The following is a 22,543-nucleotide window of genomic DNA, read 5'->3' as shown; positions in this document are numbered from 1 at the left end:
GCACATTCCGTGCATGATTAAGTCAGAGATTTTGAGATGGGAAGACTCTCCTGGATTTTCTAAGTGAGCCCCACTTGGAAGGGTGGGGGTCCTTCCAAGGACCCTTTATAAGAGTCCTTGTAAAGAGGGAGGCAGGAAGGTCAGAGTTAGAAAGATTTCAAGATGTTTTACTGGTGCCTTTCAGAATGTGGGAAGGGGCTGTGAGCCAAGGAAAGCAGATGACCTCTAGAAGCTGGAAAAGGCAAGGACATGGCTTCTCCCCCTGAAGCCTCTAGGGAGAGTGTGGCCCTATAGACCCCTTGATTTTGGGCCCAATGAAACCCATTTTGGACTTTTGACCTCCAGAACTGCGAGAGTAAATACATGTTGTTTTAAGTCACTAACTTCGTGTTAATTGATGACAGCAATGACAGGAAGCTAAAACCAAAAAATGAAGTAGCTAAACTAAGGTGCTGGCTCCAGTAGGCTCTTTGGGGGAGTATGGTGAGGCCGACCGCACAAGGTAACACCATGAAGGCAGTTTGAAGCTAATAAAGTGACAGAGGGGAGACCCCCACCTCATTTTATAAGGGTCAAAGTCATGCTGGAAATATCCAGTAGCAACCACAAACCAAAAAATAAAATTCGTAAATAAGACATAATCCAAGAATTAGGAGTCAAGCAGAGATTGGAGAATGGCAGGGTCAGATAAGAAACAGGAAGGAAGTGTAGGGCGCTGGTTTATCTCCCTCTTGGGAGCATCCTGAGTCTAATCGGAAACAAGCCCCTGTATTCAGAGGACAAGAAAAGACTTATGACAGACACAGCCACTCCAGGTCGGCCGGTGGCTGTTTTAATAACAACAAAGGGAATGACCCTTATCATGCGTGACAGAAAAGGATCTCTGCACCCCCTTTCCAAATCTTAGAAGTTTATAAAGAGGCCCTTACTGGGCTCAGCCACATATCCTACAGGTGTTCTCAACACACATCACCATCTCAAGGTTATGTCCTTGTAGCGGCCTCTGGGAGCAGAAAAGTAAGTGGGACCCACATTCTCGGGACAGAGGAGAGGCCGAGGAGCCTCTGAGTGTCTAAGCCTAGCTTAGGGGTCAGTCAGTGGCCACAAGTTTTGATGATGTTCCCCAACAAAGGGTAGCTTTGTTCATGAAAAGATACTGGATTAGTCAAAGTTTATAAGAATGTGGGCACCAAAAACTTAAGGAAAGTCTAGACAACTTAGCAGAACCCCTTAGTGGAAACATCTCATTTCTGGAAAACCGACTACCAGTCAGCATGAGTACTTCGTTTAATTTGCATAATGACTCCATGAGTTGGGTGTTATAACCCTTGCTTCACTAATGAAATTCACAGAGGATGAGCAACTTGTCTAAGGCCGCAGAAAACGCTAGAAGTGAAGATGGGGTTCACCTCATCCCTCTAACCCTGGGAGCCTTGGTCTTTCATCCACAATACGCCACCTTCCTTTCAGGAAAAATGCTTGTTGACTTTTTTGGTTGTATGCACAGTTCAAAGCAGAAAAACATGATGTCACTTTTTGAGATACTCATTTTATCGGTGACAACTTGAAAATGAAGTTAAAAATTAAGCAGCAGAGTCAAACCCAGGCACCCTGCTCTGAGGATGCAGGGCCAGACCTGATGCTGTCGCACTGCCACGTGGCTCAGTATTTATCCTTGTGAAACTCTGGAATAATCGGAAAGGGAGGAAAAGATAGAAACTTCTTCAGGGAGCCTTATAGTCTAGGGCTTAAAATACTGGTTTAATGGTGAAGGTAAGTGCTTTTCTTCTTTTTGGGTCGGAGGATAATTACTAATCAAGCAGAGATCCATTAAAGGGAGGGAACAGTTTGAGGGGAAGTTGGAGGAAAACGTTAAGAGCAGACTAAGGATCCTACCCGGGAATGGTTTCTGTATCCAGATGAAGAAGGGACTTTTCTAACACATGCAATCGATTCAATGGACTCAATCGAACAAGGCTTGAGAGGCCACCAGTGCCAGTGGACACGGGGCAATGATCCCTTCTCTGAGGATTCCCTATTAGCTGTGACACCTGGATGAGTTGGATGGGTTTCACTGTGGGATAAAACACTGGGTCAGAACTAACCAGCTGTGGGCTCGGGGACTGTGGCAAATGAGTCTTTTCTGATTTCTATGTATATTCAAAACTGTCTCTCAAGAAAAGGAGCATATGAAGCCGTAAATAAGAGTAAAAGCAAGAATACGTGTATGCTTGTAGGGCTCACTGGCTTAGGTGTCCTCACTGGGCAACTCAGGAGAAGGGCCCAGAGAGATTAGGATTATGCTGCTCTCACGGGAAGGCCTAGGTGGAAAGTCAGTGAAGGCTCCTTTTCCCAATTTGCCGGAGAAGGTCCCTCATTCAAAGTCCAGTTGGGCTTGTATGTGCCTGGAAGATAACTTTGAGGTTGTCACTTGGAGGAAAGGAGCACAGACACTGTGCAGACCTGGTGAGCCCAGCTGTGAGTCCCCGAAGGTGCACTTGATCTGGGCCTTACCCTGCTTTCTAGAATCACCCACTATCAGTCCCTGATACAATTTTTTTTCTTTCTTTCTTTTTTTTTTTTTTTTACGACTAAATTCATAAGTGAATTGACAGCATGACATAAATGACCTACTGGAGTAACGAGTTTTATCTCAGCACTACTCATCTTTCAAAAAGGTAGGCAGGTGCTAAAAAGGGGCCTTAGCTCTACTAACCTGGGAGACATTGCTTCTTCCCACATTCTCTGATGTTTGTAGCAAGATGCGTCCCTTCCTTTCCCATCTTGTGGATTCTAGTTCAGAAGAACCTGCTTTTCAAAGGAAATGTTTGAAACTGATTGAACAATCAATCAAAAGTGCTTCCACAGAAATGTATTTTATTTGCTCTAAATCTATACTCATTAACCTACAAGGGCCCAAGCGCCCATCTGGTGAGTGCTGATGATGATCGCTGTTGTTAATATCAGGAACAGATCACAACATGTACTTCACGTTTAGAAGGTGTGTCTCAATATCTTTTCTTTTTCCCTTACTCACAGCTGTCCCATGAAGTAATATCATCCCCATATATCTTGTTTTTTGTTTTTATTTTTGGTTTTTGTCCTGTTCTTTTCTGTTTCCTGTACCAATGCTCTGGTAGCTTATGAAACCTGCACAGGTTTACTCAGCTGAAAATGGGACAGAAGAGCTTGGTCCCTGGATACCCTTTGAACTGAGGGTTCATACTCTTCAACGACATGTGACATTTACTCTGAGTAAACTGGGAGACTTGACTAACAGAGATGATGCAAGACAGGCCAGGGATTAGGGGAAATCTAAGAGCAATAAAAAGCACACTATAACAAAATAGTGGGTTCTAGACTGAAACAAATAGGAAAACAAAAACAAACACAAAAACTACTCTTTTGCTTCTGCATAAACCATACTGTCTACATTATTAATTTTATATCAACTACAACTCTATACTTATTTTTAAAAGGTCAAATTTTCATTTACTGTCTGTTCGATTTTTCTATATTTACTTATAGCTTTGGTGTTAGGACTCGCTAGGTTTTAGAAGTGTCACCCCTGAATGGGAGGGTCCCTAATAGTATTTACAACCGGACCGAGACTCCCACTATCTCTGAGTGCATATCAGTCATGATAACACTCAGGCCCCATCATTTTCATATGCTTCTGTGATTATTTTGGGAAAATAGTTTTCATTATTACATCCCCGAAGGACCCTAGTTTAGAGTAGTTTGGAATGTCTGCCCAATTTCTCTTTGTTTCATGCGACTGGAAAAAGGAAATTAACAAATGAGATCCGCTATTGAGGCAAAATTCATATTATGTGAAATAGTGAAAACGAAGGTAGGAATGAGAGCAGGTGGAAGGGGAAGGACAGCCGAAGTGACAGGTTTGTGAGATCTTTCCACTAACCAAAAAAGCAAGAAAAACTAGTCATTTTTATTCTCTTAAATATTATAAGCTCCGCTTGAAAGTATTTTCCTCATCAAATTGCCTTCTGGAGTAAATGATTAAAACCACTTAAAGGCATATAAATTCCCCTGTAGAATACCTCAAAAGGAAGCTACCCTATTGTGTTCAAAGCTGAGCTTAAAATAGGAACCCAAAGGGGAAGTAGTATTAACAGAATAAGCAACAGTCTGGCCATCAGGAACGCTGGTGCTGGCTCAGTAAAACGTGAGACCGGGTGTCAAGCTCTCAGACTCCCAGTACATCAATTTTCTCACCAGTAAAATGAACAGTTGGGCCCAAGGAGCTCTGAGCATCTTTCCGCTCTAGAGTTTAGATTGACTGATGAGGTTGGTGGGAAAGCTTTCAGTGGAGTATGGATACTAGGAGTTGCACGGACAGCGAAGAAGTTCCATTAGGCAAGTCTTGAGAACTTTCCCAACAAGAGAAATCAGCTAGAAAGTGGTCCAAACTCCAGGTAAACAAGCTGTCTGTTCCATTGTGCTTCAGTTAAGATCCTGAGTGATAAGCACCGAACGGGGCTCCTGAGATCATCCAGATGTTAGCAAGACTCGAAAGCCTGCCGCGGCAGGACAAAAGCCAACATGTTTCCTGGTGCTGACCATGTCTAGTTTAGCCATGGGGCATCTATTTAGGTCTGGACAAACAAACTGCCTGTAGCAAAAACAACAATAAACATTTCAGAGCCTCAAATGTAATACACCTACATGTTGTGCAATGTCATCCTTTCTGTTCAGAGAAGATCCAGTGCAGCATTATTCTCGTTGTCCAGAAGGGAGAGAAACAAGGTCAGAAGGAAAAGAAAGGGTATTCTGGAACTTTCTCAGCTCCTGAGTTTATTTAACTTCCCTGTCCTCTGATTCACCTCAAGCCACAATACTCCTCGCCTTTGCTCAGTTCTCTGTGCTTTGCAACTTTCTCATTTAATTCTTTCTGGCACCACTCAGAAAGGCTGATTCTTTCTAAACAGACGAGGGAATGGACAGTTGCAGAACTTAAACGACTAGTTCTAAGTCTTGTAGCCCGATTTTCTTATAAAAACCAAGTCCTCTGTTAGCCTAAGAAGTGTGTATGGCAAAATGTCATTCACATAGCTGTGTTGGATCACAACTTTGATGCTGAAAGAAGGTCACACTCACAGGAAAGGTAATTTGTGTGTTGTGTTTTGGACTGTTATTCATCCTATAGATAAAACACAGTCGTGGTGAAAGAGATTCAAGACAAAGGGAAGTCCACAGACTGCGCCACCGCTTCCCAAAGGAACCAAATGGACAAGAAGACTTCCAGCCGGAAAGGTAACCGCTTGTTTGCAGGCTACTTTATGAAAGAGTGGGTACTCACCTTCAGGGTTGTGCTTTTTCTTGCTTTCCCCTCCTAATTCTTTTTTCATCATGTCACCCATTAGAAAGACTCAAAGACTGAGTAGAACTTTGGACAAGCTCCAGCCTCTCATCCTGTTACTTGTTGCTTTTTTGTTTAGGGAGCCCCACTGAGTTATTTATCAGAAATCAAGCCAAATGACCAATTAATATTGGGACATAAAGATTGGAATAAGTCTTGAAAAAGTCATTTTAAAATAACCTATGTATAAATTCCTGCTATAGTATGTTGCCAAGCAGCTGGCTATTTTCCAGAGTTTGGGATCCTCCAGTAGCATGGCAAGAATTCTTTTGCAGGAAAATAGTTCTATCAGTGAACCTATTTGGCCATTACAAATCATCTCTTTCATTATATTTTTATCTGTTTACTCACAGGTCCTCTCTTTGTTTCTCTGTAGTTCTAGTTCTCCCAAGTTCACAGAAAAAATCGAATCCATCATTCACTTGGAAACCTTTGCAATATTGGTCCACTGTTCCACCTTGTGAGGACTTTTTTTGAAAAATGTGTTCTTGGAGACACTGGGGTGGCTCAGTCTGTTAGACAGCTGACTCTTGATGTCAGCTCAGGTCATGATCTCAGGGTACTGAGATCGAGCCCCGTGTCAGGCTCCACACTGAGCAGGAAATCTACTTGAGGATTCTCTCTCTCCCTCTCCCTCTGCCTTTGCCCTCCTCTCTCTCGTTCTCTCAAATAAATAAGTAAATCTTTAAGGAAAATATGCTGTCTTGTAACATACTGAATACTAACCCAGCACTGTGTCATCTACAAACTCAGTAAAAATGGTTCACTGCATTAGTTTTTTTAAAAGCTGGACACTTATGCAGTCAGAGTCTAGTGGCACACAACAAAAATGTTTCCAAGTGAGCATCACCTGAAGGAATCAGTAGGACCAAATGAGATGCTCATTTACATTCTATCTTAAATATTTAGAAGAGAATCCCTGAGGTTTGGTTAGCTTCCTTCAATGGCAATTCCCTAAGTATAAACTTCCAAGCTTTATGGTGAATGAATATGCAGAACAGACAGGACCTCTGACTTACAGCTGGGTAACCTGGGTTTTGTCACTGGCTCTACCACCATGTCCCCCATTCACTTTATTTTGGGACAATGTGACACAAATACATTCACTTAGGTTTTCCTATGGCTGCCAATTGCTCCCCACACCTCTGGGGAAAAAAGACCATATTTGCTTTACTTGACTGTAAGATCCCAGATTAACTATTGTGCAGCCACCTAAAGAATATGACAAAGTAACGTTGTATGTGGTCATGGTTATTTCGGTGAAAAAAAGGCAGTGGGGCTGAGTGAGGTTTCTGATGTCTTTTTCAGCTTTAGCCATGGGATAACTGGAAAGATGGTGGCCTCAGTCAGGATGCTCATTACATACTTCCATATTGTCCTCTAGGTCCAGAGTTCTGTTCGTTACGCTATGGACTGGCTCTCATCATGCACTTCTCAAACTTCACGATGATAACCCAGCGTGTGAGTCTGAGCATTGCAATCATTGCCATGGTGAACAGCACTCAACAGCATGGTCTGTCCAATGCCTCCACAGAAGGACCTCTTGTGGACACTCTCAACAACCCCAGCAGATCCATGAAGGAATTTAATACAGGAGTAAGTATCACGGAGAACAATGCTCTTTGTTGAGAAGGAAAACCCAGTTTGAAAGGAAGGATCTTGATTCTGTAAAGTATAGAAGTATGAATTTTCAATGAACAACTGCAAAAGGCCTATAATTTTATTTTTGAGATACTGCTTACTTCTGTGATAAAAATAATCCTTCACTGAGATTGTTATGATTACAAAGTAGGGGGACTATAGAAAGAAATTGTGAAAACTTCTGCAAGGAACAGAATACTAGGTGTCTTCCGTGAAAAACCTGGCACACCCTTCTGCTGGATTCTATGTAGATCTCTGCACCTTTCATTGTCTCAGGGCCATTCTGCAACTCTGTAAGTTCTCTAGAACAAATAGTCATGCAAGGAATTTTTGCCCATGGCTCTGCAAAAGAATTCTGTCCTGTGGAAAATCAAGTGATTCTCTCCTGACTTGCCCCGCAGCTGAATAAGCCAATTTGCTATATATTGAAAATCTAATTCAGCATTACTTCCTGCTTAAGAGTCTTTGACTTCTCTTTGGACCAGTTGTAACATCTTACTAATTCCTCCAATAATCCATGAGTTAAATAAAATCTTTATCACAATATTGTATGAGAATCATAATTACACCCTATTTTTAAATTTTTTCTTTAAACTATAATTTACTGTACATTCCTAATGTCACCTTTGCATTTCATGATTTTATTACCTTGGGCCCAGCTTATCTGTAATGACCTCTCTGTCTCTCGTCTTTTCTCCATCATTCATCCTACACATTCACATTCTTGTGTTCAAGATTCCGGGATAACTTCAAGTTGCCAAAATTCTCTCTCGATGTGCTACGCTCCTCCAAAATCTGGCCCCATTTCTCATCACCCTCAGATCTATCACCCTCAGATCACCCTCAGATCTATCGGTGGCCCAGGCTCTGGGCAATTCAGAGTCCTGGTTATTTTCTCATCACTTGGTATCATTTCAAATGCTACAAATTCACTTTTCCTCTTCAATAAAAATGAATTTTCTTACTTCTCTTCGTACAAATCATCGTCATTCTTCAAAGGATGGTTCAAGTATTGCTTCCTCCCCGGGATCATTGCAAATTGTTCTTTCCTCTTCTCAGAGTCCCTATTTTACTGATGTTTATCCTAAAATTTTAATTCTTTTTTTTTTTTTAAGATTTTATTTATTTATTTGACAGAGAGACAGTGAGAGAGGGAATACAAGCAGGGGAAGTGGGAGAGGGAGAAGCAGGCTTCCCATGGAACAGGGAGCCGGATGTGGGGCTCGATCCCAGGACCCTGGGATCATGACCCAAAGGCAGATGCCTAAAGATAGAGCCACCCAGGTGCCCCTCAAATTTGAATTCTGACCAGAATCCTATATCTTACATTATTTGTAGTTATTATAAATGAATAAAAATAGTTCATATTATCTATCTATATATTTTTGCTTCTTTACTGCAATTTATAGCATGATGTCACATATCTAGTAAGCTACCAAAAATTATTTATTGGCTTACTTCATGAGAAGAATGTGATCTTACTAATATGCAATATGTGTTTTAGGAAATCATCTCTGCCAAGGCAGACCATAATTCTTAAACTTGATTTTAAGGACTGATTTTGATGAAGTTCAATTGTGTTTTTTTAATTTTTGAAATGAGAGTCAACATGTCACCCAACTTTTCTCAGAAGCAAATATTTAAAGGAAGCTCTTTCTCAGATGAAATATCTTTCAATGGCTTTATTTCATCTAATAGCTTCCTACCATGCCTTCATTTCTTTATCTCTTTCCTTCTTCACTTTTTTTGTTTTTACTCCTCTCAGAAAGGAGCAGATTAGGGGTATAATTGGTTGTTTGTTTGGAAGAAGTGGGATATGTATTAGGTGAAAAATACAACTGGTGAATCACTAAATTATCTCTGAAATTAGTAATACACAATTTGTTAGTTAAATTGAATTTAAATTTTAAAAATTTAAGAAATTAAAAAAGCAAAAACAAAAAACAAAAAAATATAGAAAAATGGATTTTTATACTAGAATACCACCAACCCCAAGCAGCACTGGTTTTAAAGTAGATTTTCATAAAAGAATTTCTTAGCAAATAATTTTCTTTCTTCCTCCCTACCCCCCACCAGGCCTCTGTGTATGAATGGAGCCCAGAGACTCAGGGTATCATCTTTAGCTCCATCAGCTATGGGATAATAGTGACTCTGATCCCAAGTGGCTATTTAGCAGGGATCCTGGGAGCGAAACAGATGCTCGGTGCTGGGCTGCTGATCTCCTCCCTTCTCACCCTCTTTACGCCATTGGCTGCTGACTTCGGAGTGATTTTGGTTATCGTGACTCGGACAATCCAGGGCATGGCCCAGGTATCCAGCTACTTTCTCGTTCTGAGTGGGACAAAGGTGCCAGATTTCTACTCAAGATCACAGGTCTTAATGATTTTCCTTTCAGGGAATGGCATGGACAGGTCAGTTTACAATTTGGGCCAAGTGGGCTCCCCCACTTGAACGAAGTAAGCTCACCAGCATTGCAGGCTCAGGTAAGGACGCGTGTGTGGATGACAGCCTTGTGATCTCACTCGCCCCACTGTCTGCCTCTCCAGGCCGTGTGATCAGATCACACCAAGGACTCAGTGACTTCTTCACTGCCATTTCCCCCAGCTGGTAGCACTGAAAGTGTATGCTTGCGGAAGTGAGGTTCCCTCAAGCCTCTCATTCCCAGCTCCAATGTATGGCTGCATCCTACACATTTTTACTCTAAAGCAACCTACCTGCATTCCGGCTCCTTCCTTTGCAATTGTCCTGTCTTCTCTATCCATGAATGCTCTCAATGAGGAAGCAGAAGTCCAGCTGAGGACAAAGCGCAGGCTGACACCCTGCAACTCCCCCCTCCCACTCCTGGGTGGGATATGTGTGATACTCTTCCAGGAAGCCTCCAGATATCTTAAAGTTAAGGCCTTAGTAGAGGAGAAAAACTACCTTAACTTGACAATGGCAAGGCCTCCCATATCTTGCAGGTCCTCTTAAGTGTACGAAAGTTCTTTTGGAAAACCTCCCCATAGTCTATAGTTACCACCCCACAACCCTGGGGCACAACCCTGCCCACAGGTCCTGTCCGCACGCTTCACTAAAACCACCATTTTGCACCAAAGACAGCTCAACAATTCTTTCTTGGCCATCGGCTCCAGAACCTCAGCCCACCGAACCTCACCCAGATTCCTAAACCCCGTCACTCTCACAGACTCTTCTCCCTCCTCCATCTCTGTCCCCTGCAGACTTCTCTCTCCATCAAAGCCAAGCTACCTCCCTTAAGCACAGATAAGACACATTTGCTCACTTGCTCGGGCTTCGAGTTGCATTCCTCCATGCCTGCGGATAGAAACCCAACTCCTCATGGTGTGGATACAAAGATCAGCTGCCATATGGTCCCAGCCTGCTTTTCCACTCGGCATCCCTCTGAAAGCAAGGCTCTTGTCACCTACAATCGGCACATAACTTCCCTCTGGCTCTACTCTCCTGGCACATTTTCCTGGAAGGTCCTCTACTCCTGGCTTCTTTTACCCAAAATCCAACCATTCCACGGCTTAGCTCATGTAAACAATTTGTAAGCCTCGTCATCAGCTTTTACACCCTCCCCATGTGCTCATCCACAGGACACTAGGGTTGATTATTGTAGTTCTATTCCACATCCTTTCCCCCCCCCCCAAAGTACAGATGGGGACCCATTCAGGGGCCATAAAATTAATGTAGTGGGTCAAAAAAAAAAGTATTTAAAAGCAAAACTGAAGAATAGAACATGTTGGAGTGCATTGCACATGGTGAGTCTAAGTATTGATTCATGAAACTTTTGTCTGAGGTTTCTGTATGTGTATGTATTTGTGTGTGTATTATGTCACTGTGTAAAATGCATTTCTTCTTATAGGTCTCTGTAAAGTATGTTCAAACTCCAAGGTCTACACTAGATTATATTTATAACAGTGAATTTGGCTCATGCTTTTTTCTCCCCAAGTGGACTGAAGGCTCCTTGAGGTCACGGACAATATCTTATTCATCCGTGTAAGACTTTTCCTTCCTGTCCTCAATCTCATATTGTGCCCTGCCAGAACGCAACTCTGATTCTAAGGAAATACTGGTGGGCTATGACTGAGCAGAGTTTCTATGACAAACTAAGGGATTTGAACTGGGCTCCTTGGGGTTAAGGAGCTCTTGAAGTGTCAGGAGGCATACCATTATTTACCATTATTTACCATTACCATTATTTACCAATTCCAAATACTTCACATGGCATCATTATCGGGGCAGATGTGGGAGCAGGAAGAGAGACTCTCCTCACTCAGTAACACTCTGTAGGGACAATGTCCGGGAGGCCACTCAGTCTCAGCCCTTTGCTGTATTCATATGTGCCTTTTTGTCCCTCTTCTCTTTAGGGGCAGCATTTGGGTCCTTCATCATCCTTTGCGTTGGGGGACTAATCTCACAGGCCTTGGGCTGGCCTTTTATCTTCTACATCTTTGGTGAGTCATTTTCCCCTCAATCCCAAGCCCTCTGTTGGCCAGCCATTTCTGGTTGGATGCTCATGTTACCTGTCACCTATGCTCAGAGAAGAGAGAATGCTGAAGATTGGTGGCTCCCTTACTCTCCAGTCTAGGGAATGACTCCCTGTGCTGACTTCTGAGGAACTGGGAGTGCCCCTCCCCATCCCACCCCAGGCGTCTTCTGTAGACTCTCCGCCACCATGTCTGAAGTGCCAGGTCTAGTTGCCTTGTGGTTAAAATATCAGTGTCCCCAAAAGTTGGTGGAACACACTTTAAATGTGTCTTCATATTTTACTGTAATTATTATTTCTGCCAAGATTCCCTTAATCTATGTTCTACCAGGCTAATCTTCCTGGGGGGCCTGGATGGTTCAGTCAGTTAATTGTCTGACTCTTGTTCTTGGCTCAGATCTTGACCTCATAGTCGTGAGTTTGAGCCCCACAATGGGCTCCACGCTGGTTGTGGGATCTACTTAAAAAAAAAAAAAAATCATCCTTCTCTAGGGAAACTTCCAGGGCTTATCCCATCAGATGGAGTCTTTAACCATCTTCAAATGACAGATCTTAGCAATGAGACACATTTCTGTTCTGTTGTTATAACCAAATAATGTCATTCAATATGGTTCTGGCTTGTATGGCTCTCTCCTTAATGATGTTAATCCCAGGTCACTTGGATTCACACGTGTTAATCAGGTACTGTCAAGAAATATTTCTTCTGGAAATCCATAGTGAGCATATTGTTTGAATAGAAAGAACACTATCTTTTGCAAATGTGCCGAAAATTTTGCCTTGCCGCACTGACTTTCTGGCAGGTCGTCTCATGTATGTATGACTACTATGTTCCCCAATCCTGACCACTCAGATCTTCCAAAATAAGACAATACTGTGGGTAATAAGAAATAGCTGCTAATGACTTAACTCTATAACCATTGGGGTCCTAAGAGTAATTAACCAGCTAGGCAATGGTACGTTCGTGCTCAGGTTCTCTCCAGAGGGCTCTGACATTGCCAAATGCAACTCCATATTTGCGAGGTGGTCTCTGGAGAGCTTTTAAAAGGAGATTTGTAGGGGCACCTGGGTATTGCAGTCAGTTAAGTTTCCAATTCTTGGATTTGGCTCAGGTCATGATCTCAGGGTCCTGGGATCGAGCCTTGCATTGGGCTCTGTGCTCAGCGGGGAGTCCACTTGAGATTCTATCTCCCTCTCCCTCTGCCTCTCTCGCTCCTGCTGTCTCTCTCTCTCTTTCTCTCTCTCACTCAAATAAATAAATAAATCTTTTTTAAAAATGGAGATTTGTAAAAGAATTGAAATAAAGAAGCGGACACGTTTAGCTCCTGGTAGAATAACCATGAATCGATAGGTGTGCTTTGAAGGGGATGTGGGCCACATCGGAGGAACCTCCCTTCCCCAGCACACAGATCTACCCGAAAATTAACAGGGTCCTGGCTTCCCAGGTAGCATTGGCTGTGTCTGCTGTCTCCTGTGGTTCACGGTGATTTATGATGACCCCATGCACCACCCATGCATAAGTGTCCAGGAAAAGGACTACATCGTCGCCTCACTGGCTCAACAGGTACAGTGCATCCCTTCTACCTGTGGACTATGTGGAGGCCTCTAGGGCATGGTGTGGGGCTCCTGGGAGAGGCCTCCTCACACCTGTTCCAACGCCATGTTGATTAGATCTTTCCTTTCAGTCCAGTTCTCCCAGACGATCTGTCCCCATAAAGGCTATGGTCAGATGCCTACCACTTTGGGCCATTTTCACGGGGTTTTTCAGCCATTTCTGGTTATGCACCATCATCATAACATACCTGCCGACCTACATCAGCTCTGTGCTCCACGTGAACATCAGAGACGTAAGTATCCTTGCAGTACTTCTACGAAAACAGTAACCGCGATAAGGAGAAAGAGTTCCATGCTGCCTACTGCACTCTGGCCTTGCACAGAACAACTCATTTGACCTTCACAATGACCTTGAGGGAGGTGTGTAATGATTCCTATTGCCCAGGCACGGACCTGGGGACATGTAGAGGTCAGCAGATGTGCCTTGGATCGCACAACCACTGAGTGACAGAGCAGCTGCAGGAGCTGTGTCCTCAGCCACCGAGGGACTTCGCAACACCAGCCGACTCTTCAGTGTCCTTTAGAGCTTACTATCACTCTCTCTGGAGCCCAGTGTACTGCCATGCGACCAGCCCTCTGCCCTGAGGCAGTCCTCTTCTGTGGAAAAGGCTGCTGACTTCCGAAAAACAACTCAGGATGTCCAGAGTGCGGGTTAACCGTCGCCTGGGGAGCTGATAAACACTGGGGCCGTCTACATGTCCACACTCATTGTATGTGTTTCCTTCCTTCAGAGTGGGGTTCTGTCCTCCCTGCCTTTCATCGCTGCTTCAAGCTGTACGATTCTAGGAGGCCAGTTGGCAGATTTCCTTCTGTCCAGGAAACTTCTCAGATTAATCACTGTGCGAAAACTCTTTTCATCCCTAGGTAAGGATAAGTGCACGGGCTTGGTTAACAAACCCCTTTTCCCCACACATGGTCTGAGAGAGGTCCTGATGGTGCATCTCATTGCCCAGGGCTCCTCCTTCCATCGCTATGTGCCGTGGCCTTGCCCTTTGTGGCTTCCAGTTATGTGACCACCATTATTTTGCTGATACTCATTCCTGGGACCAGCAACCTGTGTGATTCAGGGTTCATCATCAACACCTTAGATGTCGCCCCTAGGTAAGACCTCTACCCATCCCTACCCCCCACCCAGGGTCTTCTGGAGGTGTTAGGCCCCTTCTTGCGACTCCCTCATGCTAGGGCATGCACAAAACGATAGCACAATAATGACAAAAAATTAGAAACATCAAGACCTGGCCATGACCTATCAGGGCAGTTTCAGAACAATAGTTCCCACTCTTGGCCAGTAATCATTTAGATGAAAAGCTTTCCAAGGCTCCCCACCAGAGATGGAAGTGTGTGCTCTGGGAAAGGGCAGACACATGTGTTTCAGAAAAGCTTTCAGAGTATTGGTAACATCATATGTGTGATATGTATGCTCTTGCTGTGAGCCAAGCCCTGTTTGATAGACAAATATCAACACATCTACTCCCCACAACTGCACGAGGTCGGCCTGATTGTTATCCTCGCTCTAAAGAGGAGAAGACTGAGTCACTCCAAGGTGAAGGGACAAGCCTGAGGTCACACAAAGGCAGAGCCAGGCTTCAGACCCAGCCAGTTTGTCCAGAATGCTGTCCTGGGCGCTGCAATCACCATTCGCCTTGCTGAGCTGCCTCGGGAGGGGGTGGTGGGTAGATCCTGGGGTCCTGGAGACTGAAATGGCCCCTGGTTGTTGATTTGACGGAGAGGTGATTTCAGGGTTTGCAAACAGACATTACCCTGAAAGTCTTTAGGTAAAGGAAACATCATTAGGCAAATTGACTTTGCTACTGGAATTGAATTACATTAAAGTTGAGCTTCTAAGAAGCCTCAGACAGCTTTCTACATAAAATCATTTGTAAAATCTTTGGCCCACAGGTATGCAAGCTTCCTCATGGGAATCTCAAGGGGATTTGGTCTCATCGCGGGAATTATCTCCTCCACTGCCACTGGATTCCTCATCAGTCAGGTTGGCCAGTTTCTTGATCAGCTGCAAGTGGCAGGTGTTGTTTGAGGCCCTGGAGACTCACGGCGGGGCCCCTGCTCTCCAGGACGGTGTGGTCTGACAGAGACAGCAAGCGCGGGTGTCATCGCGGTCCCTCTCTTCACAGGGGACTCAAAATGGCAGTCTGTTAAGTCAGGTTGCCCAGGGAAAGAAAATACAGGTTGAACTTCTAAAAATGAACGGATGCTAGGTGGATGAAAATGAGTGGTTCAGGTAGAGAAAACAGCACAGATGAGCTCCTGGAGGAAGAAAAGCATGAAAGTGTTCTGGGTTAGGACCAGAGTGAATGATAAGTGTCAAGGGATGGTAAGAGATAAAGACAGAGGAGCAGAAGGGAAAGGTTATGAAGAGTCTGTTCAGATTAATTCTAAATAGAACAATTACACGATGGAAGCATAAAGTGTTCAAGTCCCATTTAAATAAAAGGGGGCTGAGGTCATGGTAACAAGAGCATGGCTGTGGGCACGTGTTCACCCAGTGTGAAGTGTGGGCTGGGAGAACAGAAGAAAAAGCAGAGCCAGGCTGGGATGGCCAGATGACAAGAGTTAACTTACAAAAAAGTTTTATCTTTTTTAGAGCGAGAGAACAGGGGCAGAGGAGGGAGGGCAGGGGAAGAGGGAGAGGGAGAGAATCTTAACCAAACTCCACGCCCAGCACGGAGCCCGCCACGGGGCTCAATCTCACGACCCTGAGATCACGACCTGAGCTGTAATCAAGAGTTGGACCCTTAACCGACTGGAGCCACCCAGGCGTCCCAACTTACAAAAAAGTTTTGTTTCATTTTTAACAAATCTCTCTGTGATCTAGTTTCCAGGTTCATTTTTGACCAAACTGTTAGGAATCCACTGTGACTCTAATGCCAGAAATGAACTCTGACTTACCAGGGCTTGGTGAGGAGGGTCATTCCGCCCAAATACGACACACATTGTATTGAGATGTCCGGCTAAGGGGTGTTGATGTCAACACCTGATGTCAACAACCAAAACCAAAACTAAATAGAAAGAACACAGGAATGAGATCTTAAAAATGTCACTTTGGGTATAATTTTAAATGAGGAATGTGATATTTTTATGAATGTTGAGATCCAGATTTCTAGGAAGACATTAGTATAGGTTAATTTATTTTGGTTTAAAGAAAAATCCATCTCAGGCACCTGGGTGGCTCAGTTGGTTAAGCATCTGCCTTTAGCTCAGATCATGATCCCAGGGTCCCAGGATCAAGGCCCACATGTGGCTCCCTGCTCAGCGGGGAGTCTGCTTCTCCTTCTGATCCTCTCGTGCTTTCTCTCTCTCTCTCTCTCTCAAATAAATACAAAAAATTGTTGTAAAAAAAAGAAGAAGAAGAAAGAAAAGAAAAGAAAAGAAAAATTCATCTCAACCCAGAGCCCACTGTTCATTTTAGAGTCGTTCTGTCTCCAATAATTTCATAAAACCTTCTTTGATAACTTAAGGTATTAAGTGGCTATGCAGATCACTCCTTCTATACTTGGAGATCAGTTTTGCAATGCACAATATGGAGGATTTCTAGAGCTGGTGGGGGAAGGAGCCATGAGACTGATAATTCTGTGTTTTCCACCTCCAGGATTCTGTGTCTGGGTGGAGGAATGTCTTCTTCCTGTCTGCTGCCGTCAACATGTTTGGCATGTTTTTTTACATCACATTTGGACAAGTAGAAATCCAGGACTGGGCCAGAGAGAAGACCCTCACCCGCCTCTGAGGATATTGACCCGCAAACCAGAATGCAGTGCTGACCACTAACTTTAGTGACATTTTTTACGAATCGTCATTCTTCATATTCTTGGCCATAGGCTCAGCGGTTCTCAACTCTGGCTGCGTGCTGGATCCCCCTGGGGAGTGTCTAAACCACATGGAGGACGGGGCCGCCCGCCAAGACTCCGAATGAACTGGTCTGTGGGAGAGCCTAGGGGGCCCCAGGTCCTCAGACATGCGCGGGCTTTCTAGCATGCAGCCAGGGTCGACAGCTGCTGGACACACTGGAAACGTCAATTCCTGTTGACTTTGAAGTCTCCTCTTTGGAAAGTACTGGCTGAATAAAATATCTATGTGAAAATAATCACGGATAAGTCCCTTCATAGGGGTGATTATGGACACAGAGAAGACCTGCTGGGAGCTGTAGTCATACAGTATAGAGCTCAGAATGGAACAGAAATTTAAGGCTGTAATCCATGGGATTAACTTTTTTATTATTTGTATGCAATGTGTGAAACATGGATGTTTATTTATGTGGCTCAATTCTATTAAAATTCACATGCTAAAATTAAATAGACCATTTTCAAATTATTTAGATCAGGATTATTTCCATCAGGCGAAACAGATACCTACTTATCCTTAGCTAGGTTCCGGGGATCAATGACTGGGAAATGACCAGGCAGAGATTAAACGGATGAGGTTAACTAGAAATCAAAGGAGAGAAAAGACAGAATTGAAAGGCTCAAGGGGAGGCAAGATGGGCACTTCCAGAAGGTACATGGAGATAGTTTGGACCATGTCATGAAAATTGAAGGGAGACAACAGAGGCGCTTTCAAATGAAATCATGATTTATAAGGAGAAGAATACTGAAGGTATGACAAGATGGAAGAAACTGTACAATGACTCACATACCAGAAAGTTCCTTTTTCAAGATTGAAAAAGATTGTTTGACTTTCTTTCTAATTTCCCAGGACTCAAATAGTCATCATTGTCTCCAGCAGGAAATAATTGGGGTTCCTACCTCTTAAGACGCATCCTCCAGGCTGTGAGAGCTAGTTCATACACAGAGCTGACGCCAGTTTTGCTGCAACTGTTCTAGAAGAGAAATTCCTGCCATCTCTAAAAGCCCCACAGAACCACAGGAATGGAAATTTGGGCTAACCTAGCACATGAAGAGAACCTCCTGACACAAATCAACAGGTATTATTAAGCAGGTGTTTCAAAGAAAACAGATAGCCAGGCTCTGAGGATGATGCTAAGATGAGAAAACTCTCTCTGTCTCTGGGTATTTTACAACATAGAGAAGAAGGGGAGTTTGCAGAAAACAAAAAGAAGAGAAAAAGAGGAGTCAGATAATAGATGGGCAAATTAAAAAAAGAATAAAAATAAAATAATTAAAAAAGAATAAAAAATGGCAGACAACCCCACAGAAATATGGGCCAAGGTCTCGAAGAGAGACTTCATGAAAGAGAAATTCTAAGTGGCCTAAAGATGAAAACGCTGGTCAACGTCACTAGACGTCACAGAAATGAAAATGGAAACCTCCGTGGGATGGCACGCACTTCAACAGAATGGAAAGAGAAAGTGAGAGAAGACGAAAACAAAGATTGGCAAGGGTGTGGAGTGACTGAAACTCTCGCCCACTGCGTGTGAGTGTGAATTAGAACCTCTGGAAGCCTCTTGGCACTGTCCCCTAAAGCCCAATGTAGACATTGCAGTATAGGCCTGTCCCTTAGAAACCTCCCTGCACATTCAGAACAAGATGTGCAACGACGTTCGGAGTAGCCCAACAGGAAACAATCCGACTGTCTGCCAAGAGAAGAATGAGTAAATCGCTAACGGTCTCTTCACACAGCAAGGCGAGTAAGGAGAGCGCAACATGGATGGATCTCAGACGCAGGAATGAGTGAAAGAAGACCAACAATATCTTCTTTCAAACACTTAAGTAAAGATTTTCAAAACAGACAAAACTAGTTTATCCTCTTAAAAATCAAGTCAGGACTTACCCCTCGTGTGGGGGTGGCTGCAGTGACGGGCTGGGGATTGTAATGGAGGCTCTTCGGGTGCTGGTATCTCCTGCGACTTGGGTGCCAGGCACATAGTACGTATATGTGGGTAAAAACAAAAACATTTACTTAAAGCATGTCCAATGTTTCATTCATCTCAAAGCCTCTCTTATGTCTTGGACTTAGGTCTGATCAATGGAGCAGGCAGGAAGGAGCCACTTTGATGTTCTTCCTGGCTGTCCCTTTCCTCCTCTTCCATGGAACCATCCAGCACCAGAGCAGAAGGAAAGGCAGCTGGAGAATTGATGCTGTCAGCTTTTGGATCACAGTCTAAGTTGCCAAACAGCAACAGGAATGAGCTCAGGCTTCCCACGCGAGTCCCTGGAAGCATCTATTGCCTCGGAGGTAAAAACAATGGTTCTGCACGTCCAGAGCAGCTGCTACGATTGATTCCTGGCAGACATCATGTCTGGGTCAGGGACTCTGTAGTTACTATTCCCCATCTGATGGTTTTAAGAAGGGTTACCATTTACATTTCCCAGGGGCTCAGAATGGGTACAGTTGTGAGTTGATCGGAAGCATCTCTAGCCAAACCCCTTCCCTAAAGAGCTTTTTCTAACATTAAGTCATGCGAATTAAATCACTATTCACATTCAAATTCACACTCAAATAATAATTCACACTCAAATAGTTTATCGGCATCTAACAATGATATGAAATGCTTTTTCTCTTTTGATGTAAATAGTATGAATTATATGAATACATTTCTTCATGTTGAGCAAAGTATACCTTGAGTATTCTTTTAATACCATTAGATTTGATTCACTAATAGTTTGTTTAAGACATGGCTGCCCTATTGGTATATGACATTGGCTCTGAATGTCTCGATATGAAGCTTATGCTGATTTCAAGTAAAGAATGAGAAACTCTTTAGTGCCCAATATTCGGAAAAAAATAGGATAGAACTTGTATTCTTGCTTTTATTATCTGAGGGCCTGAAAGCATTCATTGCCTGTAAAACTATGTAAGCTAAAAGCCATTGTGACGAGACCCTTGGCATAACTCTCAATTTCCTTCATGGTTATGAGCCAGTGAAGGGGTTCTATGTATTTCTTCCATCAGTTTTGACAATTTATGTTATGTTGGAGGATCATTCATTTTATACATAATTAAAAACATATTTGCAAGATATTGCAATGCTTTATCAAATTATCCTTTTAATAATATTTCATTTTTTCTGTTTCTGAGGGGTGAGCTTCTTTGGGACTCTGACATGAGGTGTGGGTGCTTTCTTTCTGCTTCGTCATTAGACCACTTAGTTATATATTCACTTTAAAGATAGTTGTCTCTCTTTTTTTAAAAAGACTTATTTATTTATTATTTAGAGGGGAGGGGGCAGAGGGAGAGGGAGAATCTCAAGCAGACATCCCACTGAGTGTGGAGCCTGACAAGGGACTTGATCTCATGACCCTGAACCAAAATCAAGGGTGGGGAGCTTAACCAACTGAGCCACCCAGGTGCCCCAAAGATAGTTGTCCTTTTATTTTAGAATCTATTCACTTTACCTTTCATCATCTTACTTCCTATTCACTTGTTTTACATCTCATAAGTTTTGTTTTGAATATTTAGTTCATTTGTTTTCACCTACCTTTATTTAATCATGGAGAGAACTTAAGCCTCCAAAGACTTTTCCTCTAAGACTGCCTTTGTAGGAAGATTTACATTTTTCTGTGTTGAGCCCCTAAATTCATTGTTTTCTTAATGTTTTATTTCTTAAGGTAATAACTCATGGAGTAAAACAAGCATCTGTCGACTCCTGCCATATATGCCTGAGGAAACTGGCCTCTGAGACACCTGGACATCTCACCCAAGTTCAGTCTCCTTGGTTTCATTACTATTCTCTGAATTTGTGCTCTGCACTTGTGGCAGTTAATGTATTAGTGTTGCATTCTGTCCTTTCCATACCAGGATTACATTCTGTTAAGTATTATAATCGTCACTGTGATTTGGATGTAATTTAATTCCCCTAGGGCGAGGCAGGCCAGGTGCCCAAGGAGCGGCATTTAAGGCGACAGTCTTTCTGAGGCTTGAGCAAGCACAGAATTGGTCCAGGACAGTGAGCACCCCTTCATTGTCATACCCTGGGCACTTCTCATGTTTTCCTTAGCCTAGTTCTGGCCACTGACTTTTTTCCTATGACCACCCTCCTCCCCCTTCTTCTTCTCAAAATAGTTCAATAGAGATTATTTTGGAAAAGTACTTGGATAATCCCCTGAGTCCCAGAATAGCAGAGTTTCTTTCTTAATATGCCACACTATCATTATGGAGCTCAATACAGTAAAATATTACATTAGCCAGGAAAAATTTCATTTCACAAAACTTTCTGATCCGTATTGACTTCTTGCGAGTCTCTTCTGGTAGCTAATACAATAAGGAAGTCTGGCCAGACAACTAATTTTTGTAGGACAGGTGTATGTAGGTAGGTGTGATAGGGTTCACTCTTTTCCCTGAAATGCCATACTTTCACCAAGATGTCCAAGGTGTGAATCACTTTCAATTTGATGTTGCCTTGAATATCATGAGTAATTTGCTTTTGGGTTACTTGTCTTGGAATTTCCTTCAATTTTTAAAAAAATTAATGATTCTTCTCTATTTGTTAAGAATCCCTCATCTATTTATCCGTATCCTAAAACCTTGTTATCTATATTCCAGTTTCCGCTGATGTCAACCTTGGATCTTTTACTTTGTCTTCTCCATGCTGGAATCACACTGACGCATTTCCCAAGCTCTTCATCAACTTATATAAGTTCCAAATTATTTCTTAAAATTGCCTGAAAATATGCTGACATCCACACTATTCCTCTTCCCACTTAAAAAAAAAGAAAGGCATCCACACCTTATTGTGAGCCAATGCCTACAGTGTAAATACCTCCTGCTTGTGAGCAAAGGGATAATTCCAAGTATCGGGTTGGGGATTACCTGTTAATGATTAATACATTCACCTAGCTCTTGGGTTTCCTGCCTTTCTTTGCCTGTTGTGTGTATTTTATTATAGGTGAAGGTTGACCAGGGTTGGACTATTCTGAATTCAGAGCAACAGGGCAGGTTAGGGAACCAATTCTTTGAGGTAAAGCTAGGATATTTTTCCAGGTTCAAGATGTATTTGATAAAATTCTCAGATAAAAAAGTTACGTGGTTACTTCTAGATTTGGTATGAATTTTATAATAAGGTGGTTCAAACCTTTGTTAAAATCAAACCATGTCATGAAATGTTTAATTGTAATAATTTCTCCTCTTATTTCATCTTATAAAATGTTTAATGCTTTATTTATAAAACAACTCATTTATGTTTTTGATGAAAAGTATTAGATGTCCAGTTAAAAATGTTCAAGAGTATAGCTAAAGTTTTAATTCTTTTATGTGGTACACAATCAAAAGAGATTAAAGACTGCTTCTTTCTATAAAAGGTCTTTTTTAAAAAAAATAATTTTTATTTATTTGACAGAGATCACAAGTAGGCAGAGAGGCAGGCAGAGAGAGAGGAAGGGAAGCAGGCTCCCTGCTGAGCAGAGAGCCCGATGCAGGGCTCGATCCCAGGACCCCAAGACCATGACCTGAGCCTAAGGCAGAGGCTTAACCCACTGAGCCACCCAGGTGCCCCTAAATGGTCTATTTTTAAG

At 42.9% G+C, this 22,543-nt stretch overlaps 1 protein-coding gene across 5 annotated transcripts; it reads left to right on the top strand.

Annotated features, from left to right (window-relative positions):
* Positions 1-1,583: 1,583 nt before the first annotated feature.
* SLC17A2 (solute carrier family 17 member 2) lies at positions 1,584-21,650 on the top strand. 5 transcript variants are annotated; one of them, XR_004285272.1, is made up of 15 exons: positions 1,584-1,773; positions 5,168-5,274; positions 6,765-6,976; positions 9,098-9,331; positions 9,417-9,504; positions 11,392-11,478; positions 12,953-13,071; positions 13,193-13,354; positions 13,853-13,985; positions 14,075-14,222; positions 15,021-15,111; positions 16,729-18,057; positions 19,050-19,268; positions 20,642-20,734; positions 21,576-21,650. XR_004285272.1 is itself a non-coding variant. In XM_032341282.1 (12 exons), the coding sequence occupies exons 2-12, from the start codon at positions 5,247-5,249 to the stop codon at positions 16,861-16,863; spliced, it is 1,437 nt and encodes a 478-aa protein (XP_032197173.1). In that variant the 5' UTR covers positions 1,584-1,773; positions 5,168-5,246; the 3' UTR covers positions 16,864-18,228. The 5 variants fall into 5 exon arrangements, 2 of the variants coding, with proteins under 2 accessions (XP_032197173.1, XP_032197174.1); XR_004285273.1 differs by adding an exon at positions 2,605-2,678 and having other exon boundaries at positions 20,642-21,650; XR_004285271.1 differs by having other exon boundaries at positions 20,642-21,650.
* The last annotated feature ends 893 nt before the right edge of the window (positions 21,651-22,543 follow it).

This window comes from Mustela erminea, chromosome 4 (assembly GCF_009829155.1).
Source record: "Mustela erminea isolate mMusErm1 chromosome 4, mMusErm1.Pri, whole genome shotgun sequence".
NCBI classification, from domain to species: Eukaryota; Metazoa; Chordata; class Mammalia; order Carnivora; family Mustelidae; genus Mustela; species Mustela erminea.
This window is presented reverse-complemented; position numbering and strand designations above follow the sequence as displayed.